An 11,460-nucleotide genomic window follows, 5' to 3' on the forward strand; every position below is an offset into this window, starting at 1 on the left:
TTAATTCAATTAAAGGCCTCAGAACTCAGCAAACAAGCTAAATGCAACCCTAGTAAAAATAAAATAGTAAAACACACAATGTTGGAGGACTTGTCTGGAATCTAAAGCACCTTTACAATTTGGGACAAGTGTTGTGAAGTTACAATAATATGTAGTTGGTCTTATAAAGTAGTTTTCGCTGCCAGACACAAGAAACGTGTAGAACGTGGAGCGCCACGTGGCGCAGGTCCGCGGGGGTTCTTACCACTATCTACCCGCCCAGCTAGAGTTTTGGGCCAAAAGTTGAGTTTTGATGTAGCAGCAAACAGATTCACAGCGAATTCGGCCCAAAATATTATATCGCCTGATACCGACAGTTTACATCAACAACGTTAAACGAACCACGCGCGGCTAAAACCAGCGACCTCCACTCAGACCAGGAAGATGCTGCGTTCAGGGCCCCTCATAAAAAACGTTAATTTAATCTTTTTTATTGTAATTTTCGCGTTTATCAGTCGGGGGGGGGGGGGGGGGGGTCGTCCCTTTAGATAGTTGTTGTATTTAATTACCCGACTGGCTTATTCATCTCTTCTAGGGGGCAATAATCGTGATATTGTTGAATACTGACCGTGAACGTTAGAATTGTAGATGGATGCGGACGACGTGATGCTGTCAGGTGTAATCCGGAATTTAACCGTCACACCTTTTCCCAGGATGCATGGCGACACTGAAGTTCGCTTCTGATTCGACATTTAAAAAACAAAACAAAACACTTTTTGTCTATTGATTATCAATTTTCTACGGAAGAGTATTAGGGCCACTGAAAAAAAAAGAAAAAAAAAAGAAAGAAACCTCCATGCGCCTCAGAAAAAACGTGGAAAATGAAAGTCGAGATTATTTTTTACGGAGAGATCTGTCCATCCCTCATCATTTTCCCATGGATGTGAAATCCATGGTGAGTCAGATCTGGCAACCCTGCTCAGGTATACCAAACAGAGGATAGCTTTGTATGTGTGTTGTAAGCAACAGTAAACCGACTGAATTGGCCAAACAAATGTTTATTATTAGTATACAATAGATTCAATGACATATTTTTGGTATCAAATACACTGTAAATGTCAATATAACAGTTGATTTTGATATTTACAAAGGTTCTTTATAAACTGCAGGTAACAAAAATTTGTTTTTATAAAAAAAGTGAATGCTTCCCGTCCACAAACAGCTTTAAACGTCCCCCTCACAGAGAGACCCTATTCGATTCTAAGCTTTTAAATCAGTCTTCTGCGGGTGTGACTGTGATTTCTGGAGGCGACTGTTGCCTGTTCTGTGCTTGAGAAGCCATGACCCAGGCCCTCACCGCTGTGTCAGACAGTGGGGATGTAGATCCACATGGTGACGAATGCAGGTTGTGTTTTCTGAACAGGATCAATCGAGGATTCCTCAGTAATGTGTAAAACAAAGCCCAGCGCCTCCTGGCCCGGCTATTTACTGCAGATTCTAGAGACAAAATAAACAATAGTGAAAAAGTGGATTGACATGAGTGGGCGAACAGGTGAAGAGTGGAGTCACAGGGGAGCTTTCCCGGCCGACATACAGCACCACCGACCTGACGGAGCATTGTTGAAGGTGGAATATTTGGCTGCGCTCTGTCTCTCCAGTGTGTTTGAGACCAACATCTGACAAAAACACACCATGGCCGGGTTGCTGTGGTAGTGGTCGGCAAAGATCATCCCAACCCAGGTGCTGTAGCCTGGAACATGCAGGAGATGAATGTGTACGTGTGAATTGTATTTGTCTGTGAAATGCTGCCACCTACTGGAAATGTGAATGTGAGCGTAACACAATTTAACAACGTCACACAACTGTAATGCCAATTAACTCCGTCACATTCAGTCAATAATTAAATTGAGTTATATAATATCAGTAGAATTAAAATATCCATCAACACTTTGAATTAGTTTCGTTGACATCAATGATTTAATTTCACCTGCATCCATGGTTTCATATCCTCTCTGCATGATGGTTCGGTCGATGCGGGACACCAGCCATGTTCCCACCACGATGCTGAACAGCAGCCTCAGGATGCAGGTGCTGATCCCCAACACCACGTTGTAGAAGAAAAAGAAATAGTTGAAGCAGTGAAAAGCCTTCCTGTGGAGAGAAAAAGGAGTCAAATGTTTGTTGTTAATTATCCTTTCTCTTTATCTGGCCTTAAAACATCGTTGTTGTTGTTGTTGTTGTTGGTTCTAGCTGTTAATGTTTACTGAGCGGTGCAGAGTGTGGGGTCAGCACACACTCCCCCATCCAGAAACACACCAACCTGTTGTTGAGGGCCAGAGGTTTCTGTTTATCTGTGGGAGACATCTTGTCCTGGAGGAAGAAAACCTGGACCAGAACCACCTGGAGAATCACCAAGCCCACGACGATACTGATGGTCAAACTGGGTGAAAAGCATTTTTAATCATTGAGTCGCTTCATTCATATTCCCACATGTGAACGCGGGTGCAGAGGGAGCAGCCCTACAGAATAATCCCCAGGCTGGAGAGCATCTCCAGGAAGCGTCCATGACGTACAGGAAGAACCAGACCGTAGACGAGCAGCAGTGCGAACATGAAGTGGACAAAATGGACAATCAGGTAGCCTGGAAAAGGACAAACAAAGAAAAGTCTTGACGCTAAATGTCATATGCACAAGAGAAACAAAGAGATCTTCCAGTAGGTTAGTTTAAAGTTTCCCCATAAGAATGATGCAACACAAGACATTTCATAATCAATCATGACTTTTTCTTTTCCATTTACAAGTTGTGGAGCCGCACGGAAGCTACTTTTTGATCCTTAGATATTATTAAGATGTTTTCCTGCTGATCAAATCACTTGAGAAACACAATTCAGTTCATCCATTTCAATTTGATCTATATAGCACCAATAATAATCATCTCAAGGCACTTTCACAGACACAAACCCGACTATTCCACTGAATATGAACCTCTCACCCCACAGCGTGAACGCAATCTGCCATCCAGAGTATCTTGCAATGGACGCCTGTTAGATTCAATGAGAAAGAAACTGCTAATTAACTGATCAGGCCCCAATATGACAGGAGTATTCGTTTATTTATTAGTTCATTTGGACGGGACAGTTCATATTAATGAACAACCAATCTCTTCATGACGTCACTGTAAATATACCACATTAATTTCCATCCGTTGTTTAAAACTTTGTAAATTGAATTGAATTCTTCGGGTCACCTGTTTGATGTGTTTTTTTAATTGAGGTCGGAGGCCAACACAACCCCGAGGTACTTAACATGAGTCACCATGAGTACAGGAAGACATGCAAACACAAATTGTGTTTCAACATGGAATACCTGTACACTTAGACATTCCCAACACTTGTACATGTTACTGTTTATTACATTACCACCACAGTTCAGCTCAGAGTATCATCTTCAAACTGAACCAAGTCACAGAGTGAGTTGGGAAAGTTTTCTGTTGCTGTACTACAGTAAGATCCCGGCAGGTACAGTACCTTCCCTCCAGCAGTCCCCAAAAACAAAAACAGCCGAAAATGACTTATTTAGTTGAGCGGCGAACATCTGGTTTACAATCTGTGGCCTATATACCTAGACGGTGGAACCATGACGAGTCTCTCATGACACGTATGTGTGTGTGTGTGTGTGTGTGTGTGTGTGTGTGTTTACTTACTAAACTGGCAGAAGAGCGAGGGCTGTGAAACTTGTCAGGGAGGAATCCTTTCTGTCCTTTCCAAAGCCTTTTCAAGTGTTTCCTAAAGTTGACAGTGTGTTAAAAAGTTCATCACCCTGGAGACAAATTGAGATTTAGATCTGTCGTCTGAGCGTTTTTCTCTTTCAAAGACATAACTTCAAAATGCAATACTGGTAAGCAGAGTTTTTTCTTTTAATTCAAGCAGTTCAAGTCTTATTGATATCTACCAAAATCTAGAAAAAGAGGATTTTATTCAACATGGAATTTTATGAAGTTTGACATTTATTGAAATCAATTTCTAACCTCTTACCTGTAACATGCCAGGACATGGAAGATGTAAGCGACTGAGTTGAGACTGGCAAAGATGGTAGTGGCGAGCCAAGATTCTTTCAACAAGAAAAAGTTAGAAAACCTCAGTTTGTGTTTCTTTACATATTTTTGTTAGTCGTATTACACGTCTACCAAGACATTCCTTTCTCATTCGGGCCTTCTGTCTACGGTCACAATGACTCATGCATCAAAATCACTTTAAAACATAAAGCTTATGAAGACGCCCTCCTCACTCCTGGCCACGTCCAGGAACTCCTCCAGCCCGGGGATCAGGGCTCCCAGAGCTTCAGTCTGGTTACAGGAGGCCACCACATGCTCCAGCGTCGTCCTCCACTTTTCTACTTCGTCAAAAGTTACATTGCTGAGGATGTAATCGGCGAGTGTCATCTGGGGAAACAGCAGACAGCAGTTATTTATCAAGAGCTGTCGTGTTGTAGATTTCTCAGATAATGGGCGGAGCAAAGCAAAAACACAGGAAGTAGAAGATGCAACGTTTAGATTTCGAGGACTGGAACGTGGAAGGTGTGTCTGCGTACCGTGTAAAGGCCTATAAGAGAAATGATGACAGTGCCAATCATCCTGTTGGGGAACTTGAAGTAGGGGTCCCACTGGTACACTCTGCGCTGGAACCAGCTGAGCTGAGTACTGCAATACACACAAACAACGTGTACACACAGTACTGTCTTTGTTTTCTGGTCCTTCTAAAGCTCATATTTTAATTGTCATTGTAAAATGATTGCTTGACTAAAAGGGGAAGATTATATATGTTTGTTCTTCTTTCTGCTCTTTTTTGTTCAGAAGTTTGGAAACTTTAGTTTTGTCAATGAATGAAATAAAACTAACTAACTAACTAACTAACTAACTAACTCTTATATAACATTTAGCAAAGACTACGTACCTATTATGAATATATCCTGTTAATGTGAAAAAAATAATTCAGTCTATATTATCTGTATATATTTATATTCATATATTGTCTCAAAGTGCACTTATACTCCATTGTATGCTTGTTTTGTATCTACTGTGTTATAATAATAATGCATATATATATATATATATATATATATATATATATATATATATATATATATATATATATATATATAAAACCTTATATTGCATACATGTTAGTTGATTCATCTTCATTGGCTGTATGTATCACACGGGGATGTAAAGTATTAGTTTATACTGCATATACACATTATTCTTATTTTATATTATGTACTTATTACTACATATTGTGTATATGATGTCTATACTAGATACATATTTCTTATAGTTTCTTTTGTTTGTCGCATGTTAAATCCCTGTTTGCATCTCAAATGTCCCTGTTGTGGGACTAATTCAATTCAATTCAACTTTATTTATGTAGCACCACATACAACACAGTCATTTCTAGGTGCTTTTAACAGAGAGAAACTTAACTAATCTACCCAATATCACGAAACTATGTGTACTATGTATAATGTGCTGCTTGTGCTACTGATGCTGAAACTCATCAGATGATTAGAGTCTGAAGCTTCACCTGCTGGGAAGCTCTCAAAGTTTCTGGTTTGGAGGTTTCTGGTTTTGTATTTTGGTGAGAATGTTTGTGTGTGACAATGACTAGAGCCGAGGTCCACAGGCCCTGTTGGAAACAATTCTGGGGTGAATTTCTCAGTTGCTCCATTTTCACCAAGTTTGATGTAACATGAAAATGTACCTGCTAAACTGTGACACTCGTGTCAAGCTGACATAAACGTGGGATACTTGATATATCAGCACACGAATACAACACACTGTATTTCAATGAGCATCATTCACACAATCATTTTAGGAGGCGTGTGTGTGTGTGTGTGTGTGTGTGTGTGTGTGTGTGTGTGTGTGTGTGTGTGTGTGTGTGTGTGTGTGTGTGTGTGAGACCTGTGTTCAGGAGTTCTTCTCAGCAGTCTCTTCACATGCGCCATCTGGTGCTGCTCAGTCAGCTCCTCGGGCTCCTAGCAGCAAATTCAGAAGAGTCACACTCACGCAGAGTTAATCCCTCCAGTGACTCACATCCTGGCTTGTCAGACCTCAGGCCGCAGCTGCAGACGGATCCGAACAGCTTTAACCAGCATGTGGAGGAATCGACCCAAGAGGAAGAGGAGGGAGACGATGCAAGGCCACTGGACAATCACCTTCTGGTATTTACCGAGCATCTTGAAAACCAAAAACACAGAGTCAGTCAATCATTTCCCTTTAGAAAGAAAAGACTAACACTGAAAACCACACTGCCACTGGATGAACCATTAATAAGACTGTCACTGAAAAGCCTCAAGTATGTTCAACAGAGGTCGGTCAACAATCCATCAATGTGTCACTTGTTTGATGTATAATGTGATTAACTGTGGCTTCACAATCGTTCACATGCTTATCAAATGTTGAAAATAAAGGCATCAATCAGGTGAGCATGTGTGTTTCCTGAGTGATGATTTACAGGTTTATAAACAGAAATGTCAGGCTTAGTTATTCACACAGAAGAAAATAAAGATTCCATTTCAAAGTAGAATTCAGTTTTTTTCCTGTCTTCTGTGAGCGTTATTAGTTAATGACTTTAGAGGAAAACAGGAAGAGACAATGACGTTACCGTACAATCACTTCACGATGAAGAGGTGAGTATTCACCTACCTTACCGTCAGGACAGGTGAACGTGTCCCAGACTGTAATGATGATCCTGATGAACACATGAACACACACATGAACTATCCTGCCACTGGCTTTTGCTCTGCTCGTGCAGGAGGTGAACCGCTGGTGAATATGAAGGAGTGTTTACCAGCACAGAGAGTAGAGTAATCCCAGCAGAGCCGCGGCCAGTTTGAACGGCGAGGTCAGACAAGCAAAGAAAGGGAAATACACCAGGCCCACCTCCAAAGCTCCGATGAAGTACACGATGGCTGAGAACCAGAATCAGGACACACAACCTCAGTTTGCTGGATTGTTCCTCCAGAGGACGTCTCACACAGTCCCTGTACCTCTGGCCCAGCCTGGGACGCTGAAGGGGAGGTACGATTCAGAGAAGAGAAGAAGGACATTGCTGGACACGGCGCCGAACGCAAAGCCGTAGGACCAACGGTTGCTCAGACTGCCGATCGTATCCAAAGGCCTGGAAGTCAGTGACGAGAAAGAGTCTGAGAGAGTCTGAGATAGAGCCTGAGATAGAGTCTGAGATAGAGCCTGAGATAGAGGCTGAGATAGAGCCTGAGATAGAGTCTGAGATAGAGTATGAGATACAGTCTGAGATACAGTCTGAGATAGAGTCTGAGATAGAGCCTGAGATAGAGCCTGAGATAGAGTCTGAGATAGAGTATGAGATAGAGTATGAGATACAGTCTGAGATACAGTCTGAGATACAGTCTGAGATAGAGTCTGAGATAGAGCCTGAGATAGAGCCTGAGATAGAGTCTGAGATAGAGTATGAGATACAGTCTGAGATAGAGCCTGAGATAGAGTCTGAGATAGAGTCTGAGATACAGTATGAGATACAGTCTGAGATACAGTATAAGATACAGTCTGAGATAGAGTCTGAGATAGAGTCTGAGATAGAGCCTGAGATAGAGTCTGAGATAGAGCCTGAGATAGAGTCTGAGATAGAGTCTGAGAGAGTCTGAGATAGAGCCTGAGATAGAGTATGAGATACAGTCTGAGATAGAGTCTGAGATAGAGCCTGAGATAGAGTCTGAGAGAGTCTGAGATAGAGTCTGAGATAGAGCCTGAGATAGAGTCTGAGATTGCTGTAGAAACACCTCCGTGTTAGAGGGAGGCAGTAGAACGAATGAGCTGACGACAATTCTACATATTGGAATTCAGGACAGGATGTTACAGTAAAACTGATTTGATGCTGAACTTTTCCTCTTTTCGTTTGTGTTGAAACTCTGGACTCACACCACGATACCGAAACGTCCCCGCAGGAAGGGCAGCTGGCGGTCGATGGCGAGTCTCTGGGCTCTTTTCTGGAGGAACGACAGCGCCGCTGTAATCAGCACCTGGACAACACCATAGAGCAACCAAAGATACTTCAACAAATACTTTTGGTCACATTAGTGCCAGTGAATGTGGGAGTTGGAAGGATTGTTCTAGTTCTAGTTCTAGTTCTAGACACATATGTCCTCGCTGGCTTTTAAGACTAATTGAGCAGTGACACTGAAATATTGTGTAATACTGTTTTACTCACTTATTGTTTTATTATCATTTTTAACTGTGAAGCACTTTGGTTTGTTGTGTTTGTTGTGCTATATAAATAAAGTTGGATTGGATAGTTCTAGTTATGTGTTCAGCAGCTGGACTGTGGTGTAGTGGTCAGAACATCAGCCTCACAAAGAGAAAACCCAGGTTTGATTCTGGACATGTTTGTTCTTGATCTTCTGTGTTGACCCTGATCTGCCCCTTTAGTTCAACACTAACGGAGACTGGGATTCCATAATTAATAGACTGACTACTTTACTAGGAAAGAGTATTAAAGTCACAGAAGAAAAAGAAAATTGGGAGGCTAAAAAAACAAACAGTTAAATCTCGTGCTTCAGAAATACAGTCGAATCAAAGTTAAGTTGTTTTGGGTTTTTTTTTTAGATGTAACTGTTCGTTAGTTTTGTTATTTGTGTGACGTGAATCACGGTAAGAGCAGCTTACTGCTGGTATGAGTGAAATATGGAGGAAGAGGTCCCGTGAAATCCCACTTTGACACTCCATGGTTCTGGACCCTCTGAGGAAAGTGTGAAAATATGAACAAAAATCAGTTAAACTTCATAACTTAACTGATCTTATCATGCTGGTTCACCCAGGAACTGTGTGCAAACAAATGAAACGGTTTCCGCTGCAAATCTCCATCCTGGACTAAATGAATTTCACCTCAATAGAAGCAAAATAAAAGGCGAATGTCTCCGAATGCGGAGTTTCTACTCACTGGCGTTCCAGGGTTCGTCTGGTTACGGTCAGATCAGAGTCGTTTCAACTCTTCTCAAAAGACAGAAGTGCTGCGTGTCGATAGCTCTTCCCCGTTTCCTGGTTTCCATCATGTGACTCACTGATCTGACCTTTGACCTCAGGATTTAGTGCTGTAAATCTGCTCTGCTCTCTGTGTGTCTTCACTCTCTCTCTCTGTGCCAGTCATATTGACCGCTCAGGGGAGGCGTGACCGCGGAGATAACCCGCCGGTCGTTCACCTCCGGCCGTCACCACACAGAGAAATGGGACCTTGGTTTTATCACCTGAATTATAAAATCCACTTTCCTTTGTTAATAATTTCACTGATGGTTCTAATGTCTTCTGCCAAAGCGAGTCAGACGATTTACTGGAATAGAGTTTAATGAATGCATAGAACCTCTGGCAGTTCAACACAAACCTCAAGCCAGACATGAACCACCCAAAATGCAATCAATAACAGAAGAGCTGTAGTGAACATGCACCGTAATAGAAAACATCACAAGAACACTGCTCAATTGATTTTATTGGTTTTGGTAAAATGGTCAAATATTCATGATAATTAGAGAATGGTGGTTGTTTCTGGCTGCTCGGGTCTCCTCCGCAGGTCAACAGCTCTCCTCCTTTACAATCAAAATGTCCATCTTGGTTGTTCTGAGGAGAATCACAGGACAGTCCTTCATCCCGTCAGCTGCTATTTCACTCAAATATCAAAGTTTAAATGAGGAAACTGGATTTTAACTGCAGAGAGATGAAGACGGCTGTACAGGTGGCAGGTGAAAGAGTATTAGTACTTTGTTATTGTAATCAAACAGATTATATAGAGGATTTATTTATGTCATCATGAATCTATGGTCTTTCTACTCCTCATGTTCATAAAGCTAATTTAACCTCCCTAGAGGAGGATTCCATTACCAGCAGACGGTCACAGTTATTGATACTGAAGACTAATTTAAGAAGGATCAGGAAAACCTGTCAAGACCTGAATGCCGAAACTTCCTGTTCCTGTGTCAAAAGTCACGAGAATAAAAGTTCTAAATCGAAACGCATCATGTTTCAGATAGAGGCCGGCTGGGTTCCTACTTTGATTTTTGCTTTTTGAAATAAAAAAGTTTATCGTGATCCATCACTTTGGTGCTTCGGTTCATTTCAGAAGCTTGACTTTGTTTTACTTTTACTATAGTAAAGATGGGAAATGTGCGAAAGCAGGATGCACTCTGGAAGGATCCATCACTGGGCTGGGACCGCTCCTTTGACCAAGCTTTTTATTTATTTAGTTATTTCTGGAAACGTTTCCTGAACAAGATGAAACCATTTAACCCCCCCCTCCAGATTATTATTTTCAGCCACCAGAGGGCCTCTTCCCTTCCAGCACATGATCCACACTCACATGACCCCACATGAAGTGAGCTCAGGTGTGAAATGTGTGAGAGTGGAGCAGCTGTGTGTGTGTGTGTGTGTGTGTGTGTGTGTGTGTGTGTGTGTGTGTGTGTGTGTGTGTGTGTGTGTGTGTGTGTGTGTGTGTGTGTGTGTGTGTGTGTGTGTGTGTGTACTCACTGTCTCTCTGCACACAGAGTACACTCGTTGGCGTAAGTGTTTCCATCACTGCCGCACACAGGAGCCAGGTTCAGAGGACAGGCCACCACGTCGCCCATGTCAGGGCAGGACGGCTGCAAGTTTACATTGAGTCAACAAAACTCGGTTTTCATTGGAGAGTTTCTGTCAACAATCTTATCATGGCATCATCTTTACTCTTATTTCAGTGCAAAGCTTGTGTCACCTTTCTTGTGAGTCCAGACTCTGCATCTGGGAAACAAGCAGATTATCAGTCTCAGGTGGGACACACTGACCTATAGATCAGATTTTCCCGGTGATCAATGGATAAATTCATCTCAAGTTAGTCTTCTGAATCGATTCAAGGTGTGACATTCCTTTTTCCTGAATGTACCCCCTCAATTAACATTAATTCTTTGAACCAAAAGTGGAAAAACAACTGAAACTGGTGTTTACAAAGTACTATTCAGTACTTCTGAACCTTGTTTACCTGCACTATCACTGAGGAACATTCCATTCAGGTTATCTGGATAAAATAACATTCAAAGCCCCCATGTCAGACAAGCAAAACCAAAATGACACGACGGTTAACAATTTTATATAAAACGCAGGAACTTTCTGTTTAATAAATACTTATCAGCTACAACAATGCATAAAGAGTTTACATATTAATTTAAACTGAACATAATTTGAAAAGAAGCAAAGTACATTATGCCAGTATAACTGCAATTTGGTGCTTCCAGGTCAACAAAAATACCTCCTGACACTTTGCGAAGAAAAAGTAGTTTTCTTTGTTACCTGCAGCCACACAGAGGAGCAGAAAACCCAGAATGATGATTCTGCCAGTCATCGTGTCGGGAGAGGAAGAACCGAGAGTGACGGGAACCTGCCAGAGCGCCTCGGTTTGTACTGGCTGTGTGTGTGTGAACACAGCAGAT

The 11,460-nt window shown here is 41.8% G+C and overlaps 2 protein-coding genes across 2 annotated transcripts; both read right to left on the minus strand.

Annotated features, from left to right (window-relative positions):
• Window positions 1–1,018: 1,018 nt before the first annotated feature.
• stra6l (STRA6-like) lies at window positions 1,019–9,065 on the minus strand. The gene is made up of 18 exons (XM_080464479.1): window positions 8,952–9,065; window positions 8,678–8,750; window positions 7,934–8,034; window positions 7,024–7,154; window positions 6,825–6,945; window positions 6,680–6,725; window positions 6,085–6,210; window positions 5,936–6,009; window positions 4,570–4,678; window positions 4,267–4,420; window positions 4,014–4,089; window positions 3,683–3,764; window positions 2,972–3,020; window positions 2,503–2,620; window positions 2,300–2,419; window positions 1,967–2,130; window positions 1,586–1,729; window positions 1,019–1,476 (listed from the first exon to the last, which is right to left on the minus strand). The coding sequence occupies exons 2-18, from the start codon at window positions 8,735–8,737 to the stop codon at window positions 1,253–1,255; spliced, it is 1,899 nt and encodes a 632-aa protein (XP_080320605.1). The 5' UTR covers window positions 8,738–8,750; window positions 8,952–9,065; the 3' UTR covers window positions 1,019–1,252.
• Window positions 9,066–9,475: 410 nt separating this feature from the next.
• On the minus strand, window positions 9,476–11,431 carry spink4 (serine peptidase inhibitor, Kazal type 4). The gene is made up of 4 exons (XM_080463167.1): window positions 11,321–11,431; window positions 10,749–10,774; window positions 10,526–10,638; window positions 9,476–9,622 (listed from the first exon to the last, which is right to left on the minus strand). The coding sequence occupies exons 1-4, from the start codon at window positions 11,370–11,372 to the stop codon at window positions 9,577–9,579; spliced, it is 237 nt and encodes a 78-aa protein (XP_080319293.1). The 5' UTR covers window positions 11,373–11,431; the 3' UTR covers window positions 9,476–9,576.
• Between the last annotated feature and the right edge of the window lie 29 nt (window positions 11,432–11,460).

The sequence above is a fragment of the Lipophrys pholis genome (assembly GCF_963383615.2).
Source record: "Lipophrys pholis genome assembly, chromosome: 5".
NCBI lineage: Eukaryota > Metazoa > Chordata > Actinopteri > Blenniiformes > Blenniidae > Lipophrys > Lipophrys pholis.